Source organism: Eulemur rufifrons, chromosome 15, assembly GCF_041146395.1.
Source record: "Eulemur rufifrons isolate Redbay chromosome 15, OSU_ERuf_1, whole genome shotgun sequence".
Lineage (NCBI taxonomy): Eukaryota > Metazoa > Chordata > Mammalia > Primates > Lemuridae > Eulemur > Eulemur rufifrons.
This window is the reverse complement of record NC_090997.1, coordinates 32,382,252-32,409,727: the sequence shown is the minus strand read 5'-3', so window position 1 is coordinate 32,409,727 and position 27,476 is coordinate 32,382,252. Positions and strand designations below refer to the sequence as shown.

The 27,476-nt window shown below is 38.7% G+C and overlaps 2 protein-coding genes across 4 annotated transcripts in view; one reads left to right on the top strand and one right to left on the bottom strand.

Moving 5' to 3' along the window:
• The window catches only part of B3GAT2 (beta-1,3-glucuronyltransferase 2), a 68,732-nt gene extending 64,539 nt beyond the window's left edge, over nucleotides 1-4,193 (top strand). Inside the window, exons 3-4 of the mRNA XM_069489019.1 lie at nucleotides 2,779-2,927; nucleotides 3,008-4,193. Coding sequence (XP_069345120.1) covers nucleotides 2,779-2,927; nucleotides 3,008-3,094 — 236 coding nt within the window. The 3' untranslated portion in view covers nucleotides 3,095-4,193. The remainder of the gene's footprint in view (nucleotides 1-2,778; nucleotides 2,928-3,007) is intronic.
• The window catches only part of SMAP1 (small ArfGAP 1), a 157,970-nt gene continuing 133,261 nt past the window's right edge, over nucleotides 2,768-27,476 (bottom strand). For 2 of the 3 annotated variants that reach the window (XM_069489016.1, XM_069489017.1), the window contains 4 exons: nucleotides 11,807-11,931; nucleotides 7,699-7,870; nucleotides 6,485-6,789; nucleotides 2,768-4,548 (listed from right to left, as the gene is read on the bottom strand). In XM_069489016.1, the coding sequence (XP_069345117.1) occupies nucleotides 4,414-4,548; nucleotides 6,485-6,789; nucleotides 7,699-7,870; nucleotides 11,807-11,931 (737 nt within the window). In that variant the 3' untranslated portion in view covers nucleotides 2,768-4,413. Of the gene's footprint in view, nucleotides 4,549-5,373; nucleotides 5,460-6,484; nucleotides 6,790-7,698; nucleotides 7,871-11,806; nucleotides 11,932-27,476 lie in introns of all 3 variants that reach the window. The other variant, XM_069489018.1, reaches the window with a different exon arrangement.

The following is a 27,476-nucleotide window of genomic DNA, read 5'->3' as shown; positions in this document are numbered from 1 at the left end:
GTTAGTTGAATCCACAGATGCAGAACCTGCACATATGGAGGGTGACTGTATATCCTCCCCACCTAACTCCATTTGAAGAACTCAGGAGATCCTGCTTTCACAGTGAACAACCATTTTTCATATGCATTTTTTAGACAACTGACCAGGGCAGAAAACTCTGCTCCCATTATTTTTGCAAGGCTCCTAGTATCTCAGAAGCTACTGCAATAACTTTAAAGATAAACTAATCTCACTAAAAAAGGGAAGATATAATATTTGAAGTATAAATACTTGCAGTTGAAGAAAACTCAAGATGTCCATCTTAGGTTGGAAATCAATGCCTTAAGAGCTCAAAAAAAGTCTTTGCCATGGCGTCAGAGGGGAGAACTCTGTTTAAGTCTCCCCAGCTTCACAGCAGGTCAAACGTTTCCCTAAAAGCAACCCAGGGTTTGGCCTAGTTAACAAACGGGCAGTCCCTGCCTGCTCCTTTGAAGAGCTCACTGAGCAGGGCCTGGCAAAGGAAATTGAGGTAGCTGGTGAAGGAGCATCTGAATTGTGCCATCTCCACCTTGGTATTAGAAAAGCACTTGGCTACTGTGGTGGGCCACGCTAACGTATCTCCAGGGTGCTGGCCTTCCAGGTGTGCGCCGTTCTCCAGGGAGACCAGGAAAGGCGGTTTTGCAGCAGAACAATGTGTGGTTCATGACTGGCTGTCAACTTTGCCTCAGTTGTAGATTTTGCCATGTAACTCTGTGTTAAGAGCTAGAAGGATATCCCTAACTTGAGGAAAACAAAATACTGTTAATCTGAATCCTTCAGTGGTTGTGATGATGTTAAAGTCTTGGGGGGAAATGAAGGAAATCAGATCAAAGTGGCTTCATATCATTTTCAGAATAACTTCTGCGCTATTTGGATCCTATGTTTTTGAGAGAATGGAAAAATAGAGTCAGTACCTTGCAGCCACAGGAAGAATCTACCCAGAAGCTTCAGTGTGATTGGGAAGGGCACTCTAATCTAGATAAAAAAGGATGAAGCTTATTTATAAGTGCATGAAAAAAAAAAAAAGGACTCTTTTAACATTTGACCTATTAGAAAAGGCATTTTGTATATTAATTTGAACCTTTGGCTTTTTGTTGAGTACTGTGGCTGGCTTAGTTGTGCCTGAGGAAGGCTTCGGACTTGCTTCCATAGTGGTGGACATGCAGGTGGCCTGACTCTGCCACCCAGAACTTACATTAGCCCTTTACCTGTCAACCAGTATTCTTCCAGCCATAAATGGTGCCTAATACTGCCTGCCCCTCACGATAATATTTACAATGGTATCTTTATTTATATATTATATTATCTTATGAATAGTGCTTTGCAGTCAGTAGAGTAGTCCTTCCATACATTAATTTTCCATCAAACACTGAGTTGAGAAGCTGTCACACTTCTCTTGCAGATGAGGAAATGGGGAAGTTGCACAATCAAGAAAAGATAATGACTTGGCCAGTGCAGGAGACCGAGGCAAAAACAAAAGGCTTCTAATTCCAAATTCAGTGTTCTTTCTGCTGGAATGTGCTGCCTCCCTCCAGGACTGGTGGAGGATACCGGGATTGTCCTAAGGCTAATGCTTTATGATTGTTTGTTCGCTCTGCTTCACTCAGCACCTGCTGTACCAAGTTGTGTTTGTAGTGGCTTAGTGTTAATTCTTCCCAAAAGGCAGCAGGGTCCAAAACAAGAGACTGGCCCAGTCTGGCATATGGAGAGGCTATGAGAATGGTGGTCATGCTGTTCTCACCACTCCCCCATTACAGCCTGTTATCATTTGGTACTTACTTTGCTGTCTTTTGCAAAAAGAAGCATAAATCATTTAATTAGAGAAGGGCAAAAAGTTGCTAAGAAGTGTTCCTGGGGATTGGTCTTACAGCTTCAACTCTGGGAGGGTGCCTGACTTTACAGTGTCACCTTCGTCATTAAGAGCAAAGAAATCCAGGGCTTCAGACCTTCAAAATAATTACTTGCTGAGATCGCAAAACAGTTACTTGCAGAGTTGCTTTAATGGCTGAGGCTGAAACACAGAGTTTGTTTAACTACAGGTTAAACAGTAATGATTTTTCACATGACCAAACCACTGAAGGAAATTTACACTAATTTTATTATTATTATTTTTTTTTTTTGGTAAATGATATACAAAAAACAAATTTATCAAATGGCCTATACTAATTTCCAAAGCCCCTACCCTTTTCAGATTGAGCCGAATTAGAAATTTAAACCAAATGATTGTAAATTAGGTATTATTCATTTTCTGGCTAATTGACTTCTACCACTCAATCTTCTAAACGCAAAGTGCATCAGAGCAGTGCTGATGTTGATAGAGCACGCAGTGATGCTGAAGAGCGGGCAGAAGAACGGGGCAGGCAGTCGCACACTCCAAGGATGGTCAGGGTAAGTCTGGATGCTTTTCAGCTGCATTGAGTTCTTGGTTATTCCAAAGTGTCAAATGTGGGGATGTGATGACCTCTGTGAAACAGCAGCTTATAAAATTCACCCTTTATTATCAACAGACTAGACTTCATATTTTGCATAGATGCCCCGCCGTGCACACCTCTACTTTGCACTGAATGCACAATTATTGTAATGGTTGATTTTCCTTTTGAGACGGCAATACAGGTAATGTTCACATTTGTATACCAAGACCTGACATATAGTATTTAAAAAATTGTTTTTGATGCAACCAAATTTATATAGAGAAAAAGAGAAGCACACCAATATTTTACTTTTAAAAGTCATTTTTTTTTTTTTTAACTTTTCACAAAGGATTTGCTGTAAGTCTTCAAGTCATCCTGTCCAACCCCAAAGCTGTATTTAAGCGACGTGGATCCCAGCCAGGGATGCAAGAATCTGACTTTCTAAAACAAATAACAACAGTGGAAGAACTGGAACCAAAAGCAAATAACTGCACCAAGGTATTTATTTCACTTGTGCTGCCTGACCTTCAGTGTCAGCGTTCAGAGTGTGCTACTTAACATATTTCCCTCTCTTTTAGGTTCTCGTGTGGCACACTCGGACAGAGAAGGTTAATCTCGCCAACGAGCCAAAGTACCACCTGGACACAGTGAAAATTGAGGTATAAAATCAAAGCAACAACTGGTGCAGTTTGCCTGGCCAAAGGATGTGGACGAGGATGTTTGGAGTTTAGGCTGCAGAGATTCAGGTATTGTTCATTTTACTTCAGTACAACAGCCTTTCTTGTCATCTGATGGACATCTGTTTAAACAGTGCTTGTCAGTTAACACAAGCTAACTGGATGGTACAAAACCTGTTTTGTCTTCATTTGTTCTGCATGTTTTCCCTACCACTAAATTGGAAGAGTTTTGTATAGTACAGTCATACGACACTGCAGGATACCATTCTGAGTATCTTACACTTTCTTCCCCCCCCCCCCCGCCCCCAATTTGGCCTTATAATTGGTAGCACTGAACAGGTTTTAGAAACAAGATGACAGGTATTTTGTCAGCTAAATGTTCCCAATTCCTGACTTTGCAACATTAAATAATTTTTGGAAGACTGGTGGCAGTATACATCATAGGAAATAAAAACCCCACAATTGAAAAGGTCTAGGGAGTCATCTGTTTAATATAGGGAAATAACATTTTGTCAATACTAGGCACCATAAAATGTAAACACAATTACTGTCATAAACCTGGATATACCTTCAAGGATTCAAAGTGGCTTTGTTTTAGTTACCCTGTTTGCATGTAGTGCAGAAAAAGGTCTTCATGTTAGCACTATGTACATAAGAAGAGATCCAAATTACAAGAGAGGCAGATAAAATTTGAATTCTTTAAACATTCGTTAAACTAAGTTTTGTAGTAACATCCAGGTTTATCTTCCTTTCACTAACCACGTTCCCTGTTAAGCACATCATAACAACAGCACAGTGGAGCGAATGATGAAATAAAAGAATTTTGATACACTAGAAAACAGTGCTCTGTGATACATTTACATTCTATTTATGTGATTAAACATTTGATCATACAGTACAGGACCTTCCTACAGGATTATTGGCTAATTTGGGGGGTGGGGTTTATACTGTTAGAGGTATTACTAACATGATAACTACTTCCCTTATATGCAAACATTAGAGCTATAATTTTACTGAGAGTAAAACTGATTATGCAAGTTGACTGAGCAGCTTCTCAAATAATGGTGGTTTATGAAATCATGGGAAATATGAGCAAAGCTGCTTTTGACATAAAATGGTTTATCAACCTGCTTTTCACCACATCAAATTTAATCAGTACAGACCAACACGGTCAATCAGATAATTCTTAATATGAACAAATGGGTAAAAAGAAAAAAAATATATGTACATGAATAAACAGGGGAACTAGATGCGTTTTAGCAAGGAATGTCAGGTGGTAGTTCTGGATGACACTTGTATCTCAGTTTTCATTTCCACAGTTGTGTGCTGAGAGTCTGCCCCGATGAGCTTCCAGACCATCCTGCTGTTGTGGTAGGGGGCTGGCCAAAACCCGCCGCGGGGGTGGCAGTATTGATACTCATGCCAGCCATTTGCTGATTCATCTGTGAAACACAGAAAAGGCTTTGTTTAAGAGGCTTTACTTCACTTTTAATTCTTATTTCTTTAGGCGCAGTTGGGTATTTTTTCATTAATGTGAAAATTAGTCAAAGCACTAGAGTAAAAGCAGGCTACCATACAAATATTTTTTAAAGAAAGCAAACAGGAAAACAAATAGCTTTGTTTCCTTCTTGTTTGTTTTCTTCTACTTTTTAGCACTGCCTATAAAGTGATCTCAATCATATTTATTCACTTTCTAGATTCAATTTCTTATCCCTAAGGATTAACCACAGCTGAAAAAAACTACCAAAGCAATCTTTGAATTTGTATCTGGGTATATGATTATATTATAAAATGAGTCCATTACTCTAACTTTCAACTGCACTAGGATATTGTGCTTTAACTACTAAGGACTAAGAAATTTTTAGAAAGTAAAATAATAGTCTAAAATTAGCCTATAAACTTTGTATGATAGCTAATATTCTCTATTAAAATCCTAAATGGCTCTATATATTAAAAACGTACATTTTTTTCTTTTGCTGATCTAACAACATAAACATCTAAAATTAATTTTCTTTATATGCTATAAAATATATTACATGTATTTTTCTTCCAGATCAGAGTCAAATATATATAAGTATCTTAACTCTGTGGTTCTCTTACTTCCAAAATTGGTGAAAAGTGAAGGAAAGGCAAGATGTAAAGTACAGAGTAGGTTCAAAACCTATGCTCAGGGTCAGACTGTATTCTTAACAAAATTCACTTATTTGCAGTTTTTGAAAGACATCACTGATGGGGCATAAGTGAAGGGGCAGATCACATCTTCATACCCACTAAAGGATTTTTAACCACCTGTCATTGGCCACCAGATTCTACTGACAGGGTGCTGGAGAACAGCATCACTCCTCTGCACTATCTGCAGTAAGAGCCAGTGTTATCATCTAGCACTTTAATTTGAGCAGGGTGTGCTTCAGCACTGTGACCACATAAAAGCTGTGACTGACACCTGACATTTACAATTTTTGAGATTCCCAAAGGGTAGAGACCAATGTCTTAGATATATTCCTGTAAACGGTGACAGCAAAAATAACTTGGAGCATTCATGGGATATACGGTGATTTTGCTAATGTTTGTTAGTTAGAAATCATTCTAGACTACTCCCTGAACACTCCCAGGGTAAAACAACTGACCAAGCAGAAACCAACATCACCGAAATGCTGGAGGAAATGTAAAAGGAAGAAGACTGGGGAGCATGCACCTAAGGAGCTAGAGAAATGTCATCTCTTCGCTCTAACTTAGGTAGAAATAGGATTTTATAACATGAAGGAATGTCTGAGACAAAGAGGGACTTGTTCATACCTTATGGGAATTCTTGAGCCAGTGGGTACTCTTTTAAACATAAAAGTCATTAAAGGATATGTAAAAAGAAAATACAACTTTACAAAGGTTTTTGGACAAAAAGAATTTCTACAAATCTATGAGAAGTAACCATATGACCTGGAAGAGAGCCTAAACCTAGTAGTGCTTTGAGAATAGGAGACTGGATTTTCTTTCTAATTCATGAAAGTTACTAAAAAAACACCCCACCAGGCAGCTGGGAAAGCCTGGTGTCAGAGAGGGAGTCTCTCATGATGCCCAAGATAATTTCTAGCTGTTGACAAAACAGATTAGGGATGTTCACCAGTATGGTTGTGTTACAATCTGAAATGAAAAATACTTAATGTTTCTTTACAGAATACTCTAAAAATAGGGATGGGATGGCATATCATTTGTCTATTCAACACAACTTCCTAATATCTATAAACACTTTTGACCTTATGCAATATTATTCTTACTAGATTCTTTCTGCCAGATCATTAGATTTAAAAACAAATAAAACCATTTAGAAAATAAATCTGGTTTCTTTGGTTTGGGAGAAGTTGGAGAGCAAATGACCCCTACCTGTGAGAGGCTCCACTGGGGCTGCTGAGCTTGCGGCAGGCCAAACTTACTCTGGGGTGTGCCCATTTGTCCCACCATTCCTCCTTGGGGGCCAACATTTTGAGGAAGTGGCATCACACCAGTTTGTGCATTTCCCATAAACCCATTGGGCATGGGCATGCCCACCATCATGCTTGCACTCTGTCCCATCACATTTCCTATAAGGCCAGGAGCTGCAGGCACAGGTACACCCATTGATGGAAAACCTTGAAATGCAGCCGGTGCTTGTGAGGTAAATGGTATATTTGTGGGTCCCATAAACACACCTGCATCACAAGAATCATGAGAAGAAAATGAATGAAGAAAACAGGGCTATTGCATATAGCTGCACTCACCACTATAGTCAGAGAAAAATGATTACTGTCTTTCTGAATTACCCATAGCAAACAAACTTTTTAATTCCAGTCTGCTCCCACTGCACAGACCAGCCCACACCTAAACCTTCAGAGCTGATTATTTCCAGAATGCAGGCAAATCAGTTAACAACCTGAGTAAATCTAAGAAATATAAATCTTATGCAACAGCCACACAAAGCACTGTGAAGACCAAACTACGTAGCATGAGATTATATGCCATTTCTGCTGATTTGTACCACTGGTCTCCCAATACCCAATAGGCAAGTGAGAGTTGACTATATCTGGCTTTGATGGAAGTAGCTGGATTATCATACAATTTTAGCTCATATGTGAAATGCAGCTCATTATTTTAGAGGAAATGGTCTAACACATTAAAACTGTAAACAAATGGTATGCTAGTATGTCATTCTAATTACAAAAAAATTTCAAACTTTTTTGGAATAATGTAATAACTCAGACTGTTTATTATTTACCTGCAAAGAAAATGTACTGTATACAAAGTCATAAACTTCATGCAAATAAAATTTCAATAATTCTTCAAAGATTATCCAGGTCCCATGAGCTTGTGAAACAATATTAAGTGATATGTGAACAGCTTGCTAATTCTAAATGAATAAAGTTTTGTGAATCCTGTACGTGCTCTTTAATTTTTTAATTCTAACGCTTGGTTCATTTCAGTTTCATAGTTGTGTAAACTGCAACAAAAACACCCCTATATGGAAACATAGGGAAGAAATATAATTTATATTATTATAATTACAGTAGATGTATTTCTAGTAATGTCACAATTCATTGAAAGCAGATTTCAAAAGTAATTACCAGGAGTACTTTGCTGTTGAATGGTTCCTGTACCATACAGAGATAAGATGGAGTCTTTGGAGAGTTGTTTCTTTGCCACTTCTTCTGATTTTGTGGTTTGCTCAGTGAATAGATCCAGATCCCCAGATGTTACTGTAGAAAGGGCAGCAGCTGCTGATGCAGAGGACGTCCCCTGAGACAAACACCAAAATAAGGGGTTGATTTCTGCATAGTAAAGCATAGCTCATCTGTAACTTGAAATCCAAATAAAGTTATAAAATTAGACAAACAACTGCAGAAGGTAAAATGGTATCTAATATTCAAGAGGATAAGCCCCCACACAAACATCTAGAGTCAAAGGTACAGTGTTTCTTACTTTGAATCTGTTAATGTAAAAGACGTAGATGAAGCTCTTTCATAATAAACTGCATTTACAAACTAGGCTGACACCACATTTTTGCTCATCACATCCTGAACACAATGGGTTCAACAGTAGTTATGTGGCTGCTGTCTTGAGGGCCAGCACTCCTTGGCAACTACTGCTTCAAGGAACTGGTATCCCTTGGAATAAAGAACATTTCTACAACTACAGTAGACCGCAAGAGGATCCTTCTGTGGTTGTTTAAAAGGTTTTGTCTCTTATTATAAAAAGCTTCATCATAAGAGATTTATAGACCTAGTCTAGGTAAGTTTTAACCACAACATTAGAATGCTTCTAATCTATCCAGAAATGAAGTATAGCAAAAATTCAACCACCTGCACTCTCAACCATATCCTGCACTCCATTTTTGGATAAGGGGGCAAATGAACATAAACACAAATAAACATGTAGATGTTTAATATAACACAAAAATGTTCATTTAATCACCTATATCTTGCACACATATAGTATTGTACAGTAACAACTATGAACCTTAATGATCTTGGCAGTCATAAAATATTCAATCACATTCACATCTGTTTATATGGATTTGCTTTAAATATGAAAAGAGTTTCAAAGAATGCTATGAAGACTAGTAAAAGCTGGCTAAGATTTTTCTCAAACCGTAGAATAAAGTGAGCAGCAAGTAGAAGTTAAATTCAAACATTTAATGTCCCAGCTAGAACATCATGCAATAAATTACCATGCATTCTACTCACCAACCAATTTAAGCAGAGCAAAATTTTGAATCCATTATGACTAATTAAGCAACAATTATGAGATACAAAAAAAAGCCACCTAATTTTGCAAGAACACTGAAATATGTAAGAAATTAGACATGATGGAATATCAAATTTAACAATGCCCTTGAATAAAATATATCTAAGCTACCAGTGAAGCAACAGCAGGTCACAGAGGCTAAGAGCATGGGCTGCAGCCAGCCTGCCAGGGCTTACTACAGTGTGTCTTTAGACATGTTAACTTCTCCAGTCTCTCCCCCATAGAATAGGCATGAGCTTGATGACCACAAGAAGTATTTTGTACAATGGCTAGGTTAAGTACTTGGTGTTTATTGTTAATATTGTTAGATAACAAAGCAACTATATCCCTAAGTGGTCTTTTTATCATTTTTAGTTTCTCTTCAATCTAAGAATCTGCTGAAAATCCAAGGATCTATTCCCTGTGGATGAGAGAGAACTATAAGAAAACCCAAAATGGTAGGGGAAGCTATGAGTCCAATCTCATACTGGAGCAGCCTGACTAGTATTCACATATTCTAAACATCATGTATGTTTCTTCTGATGATGTAACATCTACAACATGGACACAGTCTAAAAATGGCCAAAACAAACAGCAGGGCTACCAAGCACTCAAACGTCCATTTACTTTTTTGGAGCTCCATTTGCCAGCATTACAACCCCAAGATAAAAAGAGAACAAATTTGGCTGTCATTCTGTGCTTCAGGAAGTTGCAGGGCCTCTAACCAAAGGCTCTCTGTCTTCTGGGATTCCAGGGCTAAGCAAGCAAGGACAGGACTCAGCACTTGTGCAGGTCTAGATACTGGTAGTGTATGTATATGAAAGATAGAACAGGAAAGGAGTTTCTCTACATCAACACTGGCAATTCTGAAACTGTTTCTCCTGACTCCCAATACACATGTACACTCCTGTCAGCTGAGTATTTCTAACCCTCTTCAGGGAAGACTAGATTCCAGACACACATAGCAGATGATAAAATCAATCTAATTCATATTCACAAGTTAGAGAATCCTTTACTAGTATTTATACATACTCAGAAAAAACACCAGGAATGAAAGAATATGGGATTCAGAATAATTCATAATCTTGGTGTCCAAACTAGTTTGAGCTCAATTTCACATACTAAAAACCCTCCAAAATTAGTAAATTACATAGTACCAATATATATATAAAATCTATATTTTCAGCAGCCCCCTCCATTTTCAAAGGCATTATTTTGTAAATATGTCTGGATTTTAATCATTATATGTAGATGAACTATAATTCTGTTCACCAAATATTTTACAGGACTCAATCTAACTGGCACAATTTTGGTCCAGAAACAATGTTCCACGAAAAGAATTAGCTATGATTTAAAAAATTAACCCTATTATTCTCCCAGGTACTGATCAGAATGCCCAAAGTATGAAGGCCAGTCCTAACCCTCCAAAATCCAGGAGCTACACCCCACACTCCTTTTCATGGCACCACTTTTTACTTAAGAGTTAAATGAGCCTGGCGTGGTGGCATGCGCCTATAGTCCCAGCTACTCGGGAGGCTGAGGCAGGAGGATCGCTTGAGGCCAGGAGTTCAAAACCAGCCAGGGCAACCCAGCGAGACCCTGTTTCTAAAAATAAACAAAAAAAAGTTAGCTGAGCATGGTGGGGTGGGTCTGTAGTCACAGCTACTTGGGAGGCTGAAAGGATCTCTTGAGACCAAGAGTTCAAGCCTACGACCAGCCTGGGTTATATAGTGAGACACCTTCTCCAAAAAAAAAAAAAAAAAAAAAAAAGGTTAAATGAAGTCTGCACTGTGCCACTTTCTGCTTTGATACTGAACAGAATATGTGAAGGACACTGAAGCCTCAGAGGTGGGGTCTAATTCTGTAAGCAGTTGCAAAGCAGCTCTCACACCCCAGGGGAATCTAAAGAAGTCTAGCAAATATAACAGCCTCAACTAGAATGCTAAACCAAAATAAACTGCTTTTCATACTCTGATTGTCAAAGATCCTAAATGCTTCTTTCTAAAGTCACAATATTAGACAATTTTTTTGTCAGATGTCTGCACAAATTCATAAGGTAATTAATGCTAATTAATTGAAACAGTAACAATACTTAGTCCTTCTTTTTATGTGCTGTGGGAGGGGGAAAAGGGCAAAGCCATAAAATAAGCTGTCTTTGCTGAAAATAAGCACTACTGCTACAGATAATTTTGATTAAGATCCATTTTAAAATATTCCTAAGAAATCTACTTGTTAATTCTAGTGGTAACTATACAATAACTATCATTATAACAATAAATATGTGTACTAAAAATAGATTGTTAGTCTTCTTAATAAGACTTTTTATTAAAATTTTCTATCCAAACAATTCAGATTTGGCTCAGTTTTCCTGTAGAAAAGGAAATAGTTTATCTCAAAAATTATGCTGTACTGAAACAAACTAGTTGTTTATTTGTAAAGTATAAATATAAAATAGAATCTTCATGTTGTTTGTTTAAGAGTAACTTGCTTCCTGACCATTCATATCTTCAACTTATAGCAATTCCATGTAATGTTGAGAAGTCAATTCAAAATTTCTTCACCATAATACTTTTAAAATATCCGAAGTAAGTGACTTTATCTCAGGTAAAGTTAAGGTAGCGTGAGTTTTTCCACTTGTTCATTTTAAACACTGTTATTTCCCTAAAGCAAGGGTTAGAACTTTAAAGACAGTGAATATTTTAGGCTTTGTGGGTCATACAGTCCCTGTTATAACTATTAAACTCTGAAACCAGTGGGAGTGGCTGTGTGCCAATAAAACTTTATTTGCAAAGACGAGCTGCAGGTTTAGCTTGCAAAGCCCTGCCCTAAAGAACAGGAGGCTCTTAAATCAGTGACTGTTCAGAAATAATTCTTTCAAAATTGAAATTTCAAAACTTTTCCAAAAGGAAACAAGCAGTGACCATATAAAACCATATTCTTACCACATACCTGAGCTGGGGGCATGACAGTTGCAGGTAAGGGATTAGAAATCATCGGTCCAAAGATGTCCAGATCATCATTCAGGGTTGGCACTGTTGTGTTTCCATTGGTCACTGGTGCCTCAGCAGGGCCATCTGAAAAGAATGTAGATTCTTATCGTAAGGTAGATTCTCTTAAATTATTTAAAATATGGCATTACTTTTAAAAATTAATATATGCTAAAAAATGGGGGGGGAGCACAAAAGCTGATGAAATATATGTCTCCCTTCTTCTCCAGTATCTATCTCCTTTCCCAAAGAAATCATTTCCAGAAGTTGTATTGCCCCAGAAATATTCTTATCCACTGGTTTCTAGGTATATATCCCAACCTCCTTTTTAACAAATGGTATCATACTATTCATATTATTCTATATCATGATTTTTTAATAACAAGATCACAGAAACTTTTTATAGCACTTCTTACATGCCTGGCACTGTTCTGAGTACTTTACATATATTAGCTCACCTTTTGAGATAGATACTACTTTTGAGATAAGTGGCTAAGGTAGAATTTGATACCAGGCTTATAAATAATGCTCCTCCATTAAGTATGAGTGTGGGTGTATGTGTTTTGGAGATCATTTCATTTCTACCTACCTTACAAATAAATTTTGATGATTTTTTTTGAGATAGGGTCTCGCTCTATTGCCTTGGCTAGAATGCAGTGCCACATTCACAGCTCACTGTGACCTCAAACTCCTGGGCTCAAGTGATCCTCTTGCCTCAGCCTCCCGAGTAGCTAGACTGTAGGCGTTCACCACTACAGCCGGCTAATTTTTTTAAAAAATTTTTTTGTAGAGATGGGGTCTCGCTATTTTGCCAAGGCTGGTCTCAAATTCCTTGCCTCCAGTGATCCTCCTACTTCAGCCTCCCAAAGTGCTGGGATTACAGGTGTAAGCCACAATGCCCGGCCAGATGATTTAAAATGTCTGAAATATTGTATTGTAAAGCCACAATAAGGAATAAAAAACCTAGATAGAAAAAAATACATTTAAGCGGATTCTACAGGAAACATCCATAAAACTGAAATAAACCCTTTCTTTATTCAAGCATAGCCACCTTTAGTGATGGCCATACCAACCCACTGAACTGTATAGAGAAAGGGACTCTGAGCTTCCTACTTAAAAATTCAATTTTTAAAAAAAAGTTTTAAAAATTTTCAATTTCAAAAATTCAAAAAAAAGTTTATTTTATATCCCCTTTTTATGTTAGTGAACAATTTACAAGGTGTAAGGAGTGAGAGTTTAGAGTAGGGTACAGTGGAGAAAGTTTGCAAGTATGGCGCTCCAGGGAGTGGAACATCTCGTACGGTTTAGTTTTCTATGGCCACAACCAAGTCACAGTCCAGAGCATCACAACTACAATCTCTTGGGACTTATCTCCTAATCAATCTTCTATTTGAACAATGTACAATCTCATTTGATCTCTCTTTTGATATGCTATACTCTCTTCAAAGTTAAATCAGTCATCTATAGAACTCTTTTCAATATTGAATGGATGTCTTGCACAAAGTAGGTACTCAAATATTAGACAAATTTCATGGAAGGTCTACTACCTCATGCGTATTTACACCACAATCCACAAAAACTCACAGGTTTCTTCTCTTTTTCCAAGTATAACTACAAAAATGGATATCTTCTATTTCCCTGTATAAGCTTCAATGAATTACAAAGAATTATCAATGAATGGTCACAATAAAATATTTTTTTATTATTAATTTATAAAAGAGTGTTTTGAAACCAAAATTAGGTTAATTTGGAAGATATCAACTGCAAGTACTTTTCAAGCCATTTTCAGTGATATCACGTTATCATAACCATAAAAAAGAAATACGCTTACTACATATATATGCATTACACATTATATCTATATCAATCACTATGGACATTGAAAGGTGAAGCAATAATGTATAGATTATAATTTATAATTTACAGAATTTTAAACTATTTTAAGATACAACTATTAAAAGAATTACTAGCTTAAGTATGAAATGTCCAATTTCCTTAAGTACTAAGCTTGAGAGTTGATATCCCTGACATTTCACTTTGACACTTCTTTTATTTGTATTGTGAAGGTACATCCTCAGTCTTTAAAATGCACATTTTGGCTTGTGATTATCTTTCAAAATTTTTTAGAGCAATTTTTATGAAACCATGGATAAGTAAAAAATTCGTGTTATTTTTGAATACGAGTTCTGTTATGGAACCAGCACAGCACAGACAGCTAGAAATCTCAACAAAGTGTTTGGGAAGGATGTGGCTAATGAACGCACAGTACGTTGATGGTTTGAAAAGTTCCATTCTGATGATTTTAATCTTGAAAATGAGCCACGTGGGCGACCTAAGACTAAGGTGGATAATGATGAGCTGAAAGCTATAGTGAAGCGAATCTATCACAACCTACATGTGAATTAGCAGCAAGGTCTGACGTTACTATTCCAACAACATTGGACCATCTGAAATAAATTGGCAAGGTAAAGAAGATGGGTATCTCATGAATTAAACAAGCGGCAGAAGAGAAATTGTCTCAAAGCTTGCCTTTCTTTGCTGTCACGACACAAAGGTGAAGCATTTCTACCCCGTATTGTTACATGTGATAAAAAATGGGTTCTTTTTGACAATCACAAGCGTTCAGCACAATGCCTGGATAAAGATGAAGTGCTGAAACACAGCCCCCAAACTGAATATTCATCAATAATAGTGTCTGTTTGGTGGTCTTGCACTGGTATTATCAACTAACTACAGCTTTATGAAACCTGATCAATCGATGACAGTGGATGTCTACTGCAACCAATTGGGCAAAATGATGAAGACGCTTGTGATTAAGCAGCTGAGATTGGTCAATCGAGACAAGCCAATCCTCTTGAAGACAACGCTTGACCACATGTTGCACAAACAAAGCTGATCAAACTACAAAAACTGGACTTGGAAACTCTCTATCATCCACCGTATTCACCAGACCTTGCACCAACTGACTACCACTTCTTACAGCCTTTGGACCACTTCTTGCAAGGAAAAATATTCAAGTCTCAATAAGCTGTGGAAAACACCTTTTGTAACTTCATCGCTGCTACTCACTCCAGGCTTCTTCTCTACTGGCAAAAACAAGCTACCATTAAGATGGCAAAACTGTGTCAATAGTTTAGGCACATACTTTGATTAATTGTACTGCTTCTTGTTTGAGATATAATAAACTACACCTTTGGTTTGAAATTGGACATTTCATATTTAATGACCTAATAAGGTAAGACTCATACATGAAAGTAATTTTTTTATTTCTAACCCTTTCAAATGGCAACATTCATTTTGAAGTAAGACCTCTTTAAAGAGCTACTTTTTTTCCAGTTCATTCCATATTCCATTTATATGATGTGTAGTCCATCATGTAAATATTAGCCATAAATAAAGCTATATTTTAAAAGGACAAGGTATTCTAGATTTAAAACACAACTAGGCCAGAAACAGTGGCTCACACCTGTAATCCCAAGTGCTTCAAGAAGCTGAGGCAGGAGGATCACTGAGGCCAGGAGTTCAAGACAAGCTTGGGCAAAATAGTGAAACCTGTCTCTACCAAAAATAAAAGCATTTAGCCAGGTGTAGTGGCGCACACCTGTAGTCCCAGCCACTTGGGAGGCTGAGGCAGGAGGACTACTTGAGCTCAAGAGTTCGAGGTTATAGTGAACTGTGATCATGCTACTGCACTCTAGCCTGGGTGACAGAGCAAGATCCTGTCTCAAAATAAACACACAAACACACACACACACACACACACACAAAAAACACTAAGGGAATACCTTCTTTGTGGTATTTACAGCATTTCAGTAAACAAACCCAAATAATAATGACATTGAAGCCAGTAGTGCTTTAACCCATAAGGTACGTAGTGGTGGATAGGGAAACAACCCCATCAACTAGACATGTTTAATTCTATCATATGAATGAGGAAGCACTTATTAGCAGAAAATATAACTATCATATATATATATGTATGTATATATATATATATATAAACTTACAAACAGAAGCACATGTCCTCCAAAACAAAATATACTATAATGAAAAGAAGCAAAAGTAAAAAAAAAAAAAAAAAAAAAAAAAAGCTGAGAAGCTGAATATAAGCAACTATGTTCAGTTTTTCAGTTAATTTTTTTTTTTGTTTTTTAAAGCAATAGCAAACCCAAACGATTAGGATACATTTATGAAAAAAAAAATTTAGCATGAGAAAATACTGTTCATTTAATTTTTTTGGTGAATTGAGAAAATACTATCAGTTTTTACCACAGCACATGTCAATCTAGTTCACCGAATACTAGTGTGCCCAGAATGCACTTTGTGAGAAACCACAAGGTTCATCCACTATGAGCAAATGATACGTTTTCATTACTTTTATAAACCATACTTTCAGAAATTTTAAGTCTATTCTACATAGTACATTATACTCTCTTAGAATATTAACTTATTTATACTTTTACATCTAAACCCCATTCAGTATCTAGTGAGTATGTTACCTGTGAAACAACATACAGCACATTATTTGGTTTTTGCAGTCTTATTTTACCCTTCACACCCTTTAGGATCACATATATGACGATAACTTGCCCAGTGTCACAGAGTCACAACAAAGATTGCAATCTTATTCATTTTTCACTATAAAAGCAACACATTCTTGTAAAAGATCCAAACCATCCAAAAATGAAGAAACTAAAAGTCCCCACCATGGTAGTGGTGATGGTTGCACAACAGTGTGAATGTACTTAATGCCACTGACAGTACACTTAAAAATATTTAAGATGGTAAATTTTATGTGTCTTTTACCACAATTTTTAAAACAATGTATATTGGACTATACAAAAAGAGTCTTCTTTATATAAATCTATGTAAGTGGGGGGTTTACATGGACTTACAATAACTTACTTATTCAATTTGTGATTCATGGGCATTTGGGTAGTTTCCAGATTTTCACCATTACAAAAATAGAACAGTGAACATCAACAATCCTTTACATTAAGTCTACACAGCTCAAATCCCTTCACTGCAAGGTAACATGACTTCTGTTTTTTACCACTGCACTGTAAACAGTTCCATTCTCTCATTCTGTGTGTGTGCTTTTCAATTAATATTTTAAAATTAGCCTCTTGAAATCTCAGGCATTTCACACAAACAACAAAGTCTGTTCTCTTTATAACCACCTACCATGGTTAATGAAGCTATCATGAAAGTCAATTCACAATGTAAGTCTGAGGGGCTTTGGCATTCTTTAGAATGAGACAGAGGAAGCGCCTGCTTAGAGATAGGGATCTCTGTGGCAAGGCTGACACTATTTTCAATTGACTAGGGAAAATTTTTTCATAACTCCAAAAATCTGAGGTAAGGAACTTGCCCCCACCCCAGGCCTGTCCAAAGTTTTCCTCTATACAGTTGCCTTGTGATGGGCACAGGTGATTCCTCTCTGTTCTCACACCTACAACATATTTGCCCTTCTTTTCTTTCTACCCCAGTCCTCTCCCCATGTGATCCCTTAACAAAGGGTTCTGGATTTCATTCTCATCAATTTTCCCAGTTACTACCAAAGCTGTACATTCACAGAATTGTTGAAAAGCAAATTCTTAACCTAAATGAAAGCTACTCAGCCTTGCAGAATCAGTAAATACAAGTTCCCAATGGGTTTCAATGTTTGCTAATTTTACATACTACATTTGGCTTGCTAAACACATTCTTTAAAAAGCATTGTTTCAATTCATTTTTAAGGTAGCTGTGTTAATTTTTTGTATTTAAAAATGACAATTAAAGACTCATCATTACCATCAATTATAAACATCTCATTTATCCTGGATGTTCTTAAAGAATGTTTACATGTTATCATTTTTGTCCCCAGGAAAGATGAGAAGGACATCTCCTTCCACTATTTCCAGTTACAGAAACTAGGGCATAGAGAGATTAAAGGACTTCCTCAGTGTCACTCATCTAGGTAGTAAGTAAAACTTGTACCAGAATAGAGTTTTCTGACCCCTAGACTAGTTTTCTTCAAACCACATTTCATCAAAAGCCATGTAATTACAACTGTACCTAATTACAGAGAAATCACTTAAAATTCTGGAAATTGAAAACCAACTTTTAAATAGTTGGTAATTAATTATTTGTACTAAGTTTCAGAAGCAGTGACTTAAACCATCCAAAAATTATTTGGCATAGAACTTCAACACTTTCTCATCTTCTCTCCTGTCCTTGTACCAACTCCAATGTCTTCTCAATTTACAGGGAGGGAAACCAGAGGATATGGTCATCAATGAGCAAACTAGACTGAGGGCAGCACCTATATGGGATATAATCAGCCCTTGGTCAATGGAGAGTATTCACAAATCACTAGGAATTAAATGCATCCTTTTGATCAAGAGCCCACTAACAATATGGTTCTTGCTGACTGAATAAAAGCTCAGAGGCCACAAAGGCAACAGAACACGAAGACATTGAAAATAGTTTTTCAGATAGATAACTTAGAAATTTAGAAAGAAAAAGGCTTATTCAAATCTAATAGTTTAAATCACCATAATTTAAGAAAAACATTTAAATCAGGATGGGTTATGTCTTGTTTGCGCATGTGCATGCTTGTACACACACACACACACACACACACACACACGCACGCGCGCACCCACATCCAGACAAATGGAAACTTCCTGTTTCAGGGTGGAGGACCTCAGAACAACCACACAGTGTCTTCCATGAGATAAGGGGGCCGATAAGGTGATGTCTCTGCAAACTGATCAAAATCCACCACTGACATGCACCTTACTGTGTGTGTTCCTTGCTCAGCTACAGAATAGTGGTGGGAGCAGCCAGCAGCTCCCTTTAATCAGTATGCAGAAACAGTAGTTGGTGGACAATAAAAATAATGGGAGCTCCAGAGTACAAGAAAAGCCTAAGGCAAATGGAAGAAATTTAGCTGGAGACAACATCATAAAGAACAATAATGAAGCACAAAGGACCCTTTGAACAGGCAATGAGCAAACAGAAGAAATTAGGACAATGCAGTAAAATGAAGAAGGGATTTCAAGGCATCAAACCTAGAGTCAGTAGCTTGTGGTCAACTATTCTCTTTCATTACCTTAAGATTTCAGGCTGGCATTTACTTGGGAATTGAGCTGAGAGATGAATGTTTTAAACACATACCAGAAATTGACAAGAAAAGGTTAAAATGTTTTGAGCTACAGAAAAAAAATGTTAAAATCAGTGCTATATCTTACATGAACATAAGGCATGCCCAGCATGCATTCACTGGCCTACTTCACACCAAGATACAGAGATGCTTAGAAAGAAGATAACATTTCAAATATGACAAAAGTCTTGGAGGCCAGTCTCTGTTACCTAGAAATCCTCAATATGGTAAGGAGCCTTTCTATTCTATTAACTGTGACTATACCAGAACTCATCTGACACCAATAATCCAAAAGGGAAAAAGATGAACTAAGTATTTTAAACAATATTTAGTGTCTTCCTTTTGGTTCATTCCAAGTGCCTATGAATGATAATTTATAAACTAAAAGGAAATAAGAATATAACACTTTACATTTTAATACATGTTTAAGCACTAATATTTTATTTATTTATTTAAATTTTATGTGCCCAGTACTAAGACCAATGCTTTACATAAAGTGCCTCAATTTAATCTGTACATCACTTCAAGGGAATGTGCACAGTAAGCGCAGAACTTCAAGAGAGGTCTGGCTGGTGCACCTGGAAAATCCAACTGCTATAACCAGTTTGAGAAATTTTTCCTGTTAACCTCCGGGCAGAAACCAGTTCCCCTTCCCTACCCACAGTTAAAATAGTTTACATGGCCAACGACTTACCTCCCTAAAAGAGAACCTTGAGGACAGGGGCTGGCCTTACTGCCCAGCCTAGGCACAGTACTTGGCGAGGCTCCCTTCTGAGGCAATGCATGACTCCTGCCCACAATGCCCGGCACCACTTCCACTGCAGGCCATACCACCCACATCTGGTCACTCAAGCCTACTGACTCTGCCTCCCAAATGTTTCTCTAGTCCAGGGGCTGCAAAGTGGTGGCCTTCCCAAGCACCTTGCCTTTTTCAGTTTCAGTTTTTCATGGCATCTTAATATACTTAGATTGGGCAGGCACACCCTGAGCTGGCTCCTCTTCCTGTCTGTTTTCATAGCCACAGCTTCCACGCAACTGTGCGCCCATCATGTCACAACTGCTTCTTAACTGGAATCCCTACACCAGGGCCTCCTCTCTCCAGTTCACCGATTACAGTAAGGCCAGGGTTCTCTCTCTAAATCAGAAGTGTGTCTCCACAGTCACTCTGTCCACAGCTCGATGCATCACTGCTGCCACAGCACCACTATACCTGCCGCCTGGCTGGCTGGAGCCGTATCCTGTCCTCCTACTGTTATGTTCCAACTGTCCTATCATAGCACCTGAGAGGTACTCCCAGGCTCTCTGCTCAACAAGATGTAGATGGGTTTTAAATCATAAAATGCCCTACAAAAGTAAGGCACTCTTATCTGGGTACTTATTTATCTTTTCCAACTGTTATTCATTCTAAAGATGATCTCCATAAAACATTAGATTTATACTTGAAATATGTTTGCATACTACAAAATAAACTTATCTGCTTCTGCTCTAACCAGCAACAGCAAGAAAATTAACCTTTGAATTAAGGAAAATAAAATTTCAATTAAAAATTTTTAGCATTAATCCAGACTTCAAACTGAATTCTCACAACCAATTCTCTTACATAATCCCATCTCTTCCCTCCATGATAATTCTCTTGTCTTTCAGTTTCCAGACTGCAACTCCAGTTCCCACTTGCACTACTGTAAACACGCAGAGCTGCATTTTCTGGTATTTACTGGAGTTCCATGAACTCTGCTGGTCCTCAATAAATATTAATTGAATTCTTCCTTTACTTGAATGTCAGAGGCATTAGCTGGTCATAATCTATTTGCACAAATAATTTTTAAAATGTCAAAGAGCAACATGAGATTTTATGTATTACTAATCTAGTTTTAGGCAGATAAGAATGTGATAAGTAAATGGATGTTATGTTTTTCATTATCATTTTTGACTGAGCGTGAACATTCAGCCTTTAGTACACCCTTGCTACAATGAAAACTGCCAAGTCTAATTCTTCTTAGGTAACTAGTGAGGTGTCATGATAAGCAGGGATGAATTTAAAGTGGAAACAGCATTGTTTAAAGAAGGCTATTTTCCATGAGAGGCAGTGGTGCATGCTCTCCTTAATGGCAAAACTTCTTAAAGCTTTCTAAATTTTCACATTGATCAAAGAACGCTTTTTGTTTTCTACTCAAGAAATCATTTAAAGTTTTTTTCTTAATAAAAATGTTATTTGGAATTCTTTTATATTAAAATACATGACTTGATTTATGAAATCAAATAAACTTCCATGTGTTTTACTTTGTAAATCCAAAGTCACAAATGTCCATTGGAAGGATATCAAAATTTTCAAGCTTTATGTTGTTTTCAAATGTTTTAAAATAAAGTACCTGGGAGTTAGGTGGAATTATTTTTATTTTTTAGTTAACTTTTCTTATTACTAAATAGTTGGTATTAGGCTAATTTGCTAAAAAGACAGACATGGCCTTAAAAGATGATCCTAATCCTCCTGGCTTTGTTCGTCCCTCCTTTCCAAGCCCCTACCAAGCTGCCAATCTCCTGCACCAGGAGGACAATCTACTTCTGCACATTCCTACAATCCGGCCAACTTTTGAGCAGGGGATGCTCCTATGAATAGGCATTACAATGCTGTGTAGGGGGAAGCCCTGTGGTGCTATCAATCTTTCAGAAGACAGGTACACATTGATTTAAAGCTGCTATTGAGATTGCTGAGAAGTGGTGTAAGGAAAAAACTTTATAGAATTGTTTAAATATATATATGTGTATATATATATATATATCTCAAATATCTCTATACCATTTTATAGACTCAAAATACAGGAAATATATAAAGATAAAACCAAATTTCTTTTTAAATGTTTAAAAAATGGTGATAAACTAGATTTCTGAGGCAACCAAATTTCCTCAGTTCTTTGAGACAGCTGCAAATCCTCTATAGGCCAAAAACCATGCTTTGCGATCACTATTTCCATCTGTCTCCCTCTTTCTCTCTCAATGGCAGTGGCTATTTGAGGAATAACCCAGCAGGAGTCTTATTTCTATGTTACTCAGCATAATTTGAGACCCTCCTCTACACACCCCTTCAAAGGTCTGAACTACCTCTTACTGATCTCTTCTGACCTAGCGTTCAGGTTATAGTCTCAGCACAGGACTGTGTGCAACTTACTGTGCTAGATGCTTCACATAAAGCACCCTATTTATTTTGGTCATCAACCATACAAGGGTTCTTATTTCTATCACCAAAACAAAGATGCTAGAAGTCAGACAAAATACAGGTATTATCTCTAAATCCAGTATTCCCCTCATGACGTAATACTGCCATCTATTGAGCTGACAAATGGGTCCAATGTCTATTTTGTGTGGTGCAATCTCACCTGGTATTGTTAGAGTTTTATTTTCTATCACAGCTCAACATAGTGTTAAGAACATTAAGCCCTGGAGCCAGACTACCTGGTCCAAATCCTGGTTCTATAACCTATTAGCTGTGTGACCTCAGGCAATTCACCTAACCTTTCTGTGCCTCAGTTTCTTCCGTCTATAAAATGGAAATGGTAGTTCACCAACCTTGGGATTGTTGTAAAGATTCAATGAATACATATCTATCAGCACTCAAAATAGTTCCTGGCACATAGCACTATCTGTTTCTTAAGATAATTTAATTAATACTTGGGTTGAACAACTTATTAATACTTCGGTTCATCTTAAGAGCTGAGATTGGACTTTGGAGTCAGACAGATCTAGGTTTGAGTCCTAGTTCTACTATATAGTAGTTGTGCCTTTGAAGTTAATTTCTGTTAGCTTAGTTTTATTGTCTGTTAAAAAAAAAAATGAAAAAGTGTGTGTGTGTGTGTGCACAAAATACTCTCTACCCTAAAGAGTTGCTGTAAGGATGAACGACACCTGTGCCAGATGCTACAGACTGCCAAGGCCCCACCTGGGTACTTCTTGCTGGCAAAGCCCACCTCCACTGTAGAGGTTGAATGCTATTTTCCTGGCCTCTCTTGCAACTAGAGTTAGGTCATGAAATCCAATTTCTGACCAAGCACACCCTGGGAATTCTGCTGGAGAATTTTCTGGGAAAATTTTTCCTGAGAAAAGAAACTGATGAAGAACAACCACCCTTTGGGTGTAGTCCCATGCGGATGGGATGCTGGGAGATGCACCATCCACTTATTGATCAGGACGGGACAAGACTACAGAGAAAAGCCAGTGCTGTGATGAGGGTGGCAGAATGGGAAGAAGGAAAGAGGAACCCGACTCCCTGACCGCACTGTTTCACCACTGCACAGCCCCAAACCACCAGGCCTCCAGATTTCTCATCCAGTGAGATAATTAAGCGTTCTTACGTTTAAACCATTTTCAGGCTTTCTGTTACTAGCAGTCTGAAGTAGACTCATGCACAGGTCATTTTTGCTCTTTGAAACACCTAACTATTCTCTCTTTGATGTCTCTCATCCACCAGCACATTCTCTGGAGGTTTCTGTGCTGTTTCAAAACTACCCAGAAGCTGCCCCTTCTTGCTATCTTCTAAAGTTTGTGATATCATCAAGCCCCCTCCTCCTCCACCCGTGTCTGGTACCAGTTCCCCAATTGCCCTAGCATGGACTCAGACCACTTGCAAGTATCTGCCCATTGCCAGGTTCCCTTATACTGATATATTCACCTATCTGCATTTTCTTTCCTACACAGTGTGATTACACACACACACACACACACACACACGCACACACACACACTTCTTAAGACCTCCTTTCTGAAAGGATAATAATAGTTCATATTAAGAATAACACTGAGCATACTCTTCTGAACAGAAGCAATACAAGTTGTTAAATAGGTTTTAAACCATATCAGAAAACCATAAGACTATAAAATTTCCTGGGCACTTCTGCTATAGTCTTCCTCCCCCTTCACTCCTCTCCCCAAAAAAGGGTGATGTGCACACAACCACACAAACATCCTCCAGATCTGGTCAAATATGTAGCTCTACGATACTGGTGGTTTCCCCGGACCGCTGGAAATTGTGGACCACTAGGACCACTGATGCCAAATATGGCATTCTTTTACTCAGCTCATTCCCAAACTTGTTTTATTTTATAGCATGTGGACTTTGAGAAATGGTTAGAAATTTCTCTGTAGGAATCTTCTGCTAAAAAGGTAAGTAGAGTGCTTTCTGTGGGTTTTATTCTTTAGTTTGTTTCTGTCCAGAAAATCTTTTTGAAATAAATGTATTTGAAGGAAAAAGGATAACATGTTCATATCTCCCATTATATAAAACTGGATATATATATGTTGTTAGTCATCAAATAGGTTATGTACTGATAGCTACATTTCACTAGCGTTGTCTTGACCATCGTGATAAGTTAAAACCTTTATTTCCTGAACACGAGCATGAATAGGGAAACCAAAATTTGCAAACTTTTCTCATAAACTTGCACCCAAAGCTGTATGTTCCTTTGAGTGTTTCAATTAATAAAAAGCTGAGGGAATTTCTATCTACTTCTCTATATAATTCAGTATTTAAAATAATTTGAAGTAACATTTATTAAATGTTTAGGCAGAAATTTCCCTGAGGTAAGGATAAGAATAGGGAAAAAAAGAATAGATAAAATCAAATCAATTTTAACAGTGAATACAGAAACACATGACTACACCCCTGAGCTAGATTTTAAATTACTGAGATTACTTGATTCTTTGTGAGATGCTCTTTAGAGCACTGAGAGGATGCCATCCTCCCAGACACCCTCAGCACTCTGTGCCTGTGTGGGTCCGAGCTGCAGCGAACTGGTGGAACACCCATCCCCCCACAGGAAAGCTGGGCATTCTGACTGGGGCAGGACCTAGGGTAGTGAAGTCCCAACCCGTAGCCACTGCAGACGAGCTCAGCAAGTTGGGGTGCCTGTTTGCAACCAGACACTGCAAGGAGAATCACAGGGCAGGGGAAGAGGGAGAAGAGTGGAACTCACTCCGGATAGCCAGTTGGTGAATTACAAATGGACACTTCCCCATGAGAAGACCTTCTGGTTTGGTGAGGCCACTTCAGCCCACTTCCCAGCAGCTTTCCCCGGCGGCCTGGGAGCTGACCTTTCATGCCTAGGACCTACTTCTGCTGTGGTGGAGAACAAGCAATCCTCTGGGAGCTCTAGGGCCCCTCGCGCTGCAAGAGCATTGGAGTTCTCCTGAGGGGCTAGAGCCGATTACAGGCACCAAAGAACAGCACTGCAGCTGGCTCTTTCCTGTAAAGCACCAACTACCGATACAAAGAACAACTGTACAGTTCATTAGAGCATCTGCTGGCTCAATCAAACAGGGTGTGGCAGATTCTTACTCACAAACACCACTCACCATCTCAGAGATTAAGCTGGAGGTCCCAATATAATTCACACTGCTAGGGGTAGGGGGAGACAGCAGAATAGAGGCAGCCTGCAGGAGCAGGCTCTTTTTAGGAGAGGAATAAAAGTTGCAGGTGGCTCAAGGTGGAAGGGGTCTCCCTCCTCAACTGCAGACCTCTGGGCTGATCTAGGAGCTGCTCAGAGTCTGTGCAGAGACATGGCACAGGAAAACAGGCGTAGCACAGATCTGGTGGCTGCTGATCCTGGGTTTCTGCAGTCGATGCCATCCTGATAGCTCTGGTGCATGGCGCCAGGTCTGCTCGGGACTCAGCTTTCCAGCAGTAGCCTTCACATCATGCAAGCCAGGCCAGGGAAGGAGCAGACAGAACAGACGCTCGCCCATGCTGTGCCCTGAGACTGGGGGCAGAGCACTCCCTCCTCCCGCGCTGCCCCCATCTTAGCAGAGGAGGAGCCTCAGATGCCACAGGCCCCAACAGGGAAGCCTTGGGCGACTGCCTCAGCAGGACCTAGGTAGGGAGGGGAGAAACTCGGCCAACTAGCAGCTCAGGCACTCCTTCGCAGTCCCTGGGTGACTGAGTCAAATCCCAGCCTGCATGATTGGACATCAACAGTTCCCACGCTGGCAGAACAGCCACTCCATCTATGTGGCTCTGCCCCCATAATGCCCAGATCCAGCTCTGAAGCTCTCACTGTGCCTGAGCCTGAGGCTCTGCCCCTGTAGCTCCAGGGCCCCTGCCAAGCCTGCAACACCACCCCCAAGATTCCAGAGTTACGCCTGGGCCCCAAGACCCCACCCAACCTGAGTCTCTACCACTGCCGCTGGGCCAGCAGAACCTCCCTGATGTCCTGTGCTCCCCCAGCCCTGAGTGGCCATTACTCCTGGACCTGGTTTTTGCAAATGACCACAGCCCAGTCACCCAGGACCACTGCGCCTAAACAGATTCACCCAGCTGCCACTGTCACTTCCACTGGGTGACCCCAAGCAGAACAATGCCCCACAACAACAGCTGCCATGGAGAGGGTTGCATCCAGCCCCAAACTCAAACTCCTAACAACGAGCAGGGGAAAACCCTCTACCCCACACAAAGATCATCCAGTACTGGCTCAATCACAGAGGAACGGGTCAGAACAGAAGAGCTATTCTACAAGCTCTCACTGCATCTGCCCCTCCCCTGACAGATCAACATTCTAGAGTAGGACACAAAAGCTCCACCTAGGGTCCTCCCATTCCCCTAACTAAACAAGAAAGTTCAAAGCAAAGGAGAGCAGGTGCCCTGAAATCCTATTAACCCAGAACTGAGAGAAGAGGAGTCAAATGAGAAGAAACCAGCAAAAGAACCCTGGCAACATGAAAAAACAAAATAGTTCAACACCACCAAGAATCACAATAGTGCTACAGGAGTGGACTCCATTCAAAAGGAAATTGTTGAAATGACAGAAATGCAATTCAGAATATTAATAGCAACTAAGATAAATGGAATTTAAGAGAACCTTGAAAACCTACTAAGAAAAGCCAAAAAAAATACTTCATGAAATCAATGAAAAACTTGCTAAAGAGCTAGACAACATAAGAAAAGATATCATAGAACTTAAAGAATGAAAGATTCATTTAGGGAATTCCAAAACACAGCAGAAAGCTTCAACAACAAACTAAACCGAGGAGAAGAAAGAATCTCAGAGCTTGAAGACAAGGCTCTCGAGCTAACCCAGTCATTCAAAGTGGCAGAGAAAAGAATAAAAATGCCTGATCAATCACTGAGTGAGATATGGGACTATGTGAAGCAAACTAACATACAAATTATAGGTCTCCCTGATGGAGCAGAAGAAAAAGGTAAAAGTATGGAAAACCTATTTGAGGGAACTATTGAGGAAAACTTCCTGGTATTACCAGAGATTTAGATATACAGATAAATATGAGATAGACATCAAACACTGGGAAGATTCATAGCAAATAGGACATCTCCAAGACAAATAGGAATCAACCTGGCCAAAGTCAAAATGAAGGAGAAAATTCTGCAAGCAGCAAGACAAAAGCAACAACTAACCTACAAAGGAAAACTCACCAGGCTAACTTCAGACTTCTCAGCAAAAACTTTACAAGCCAGAAAGGACTGGAGCCCCATCTTCAATCTTCT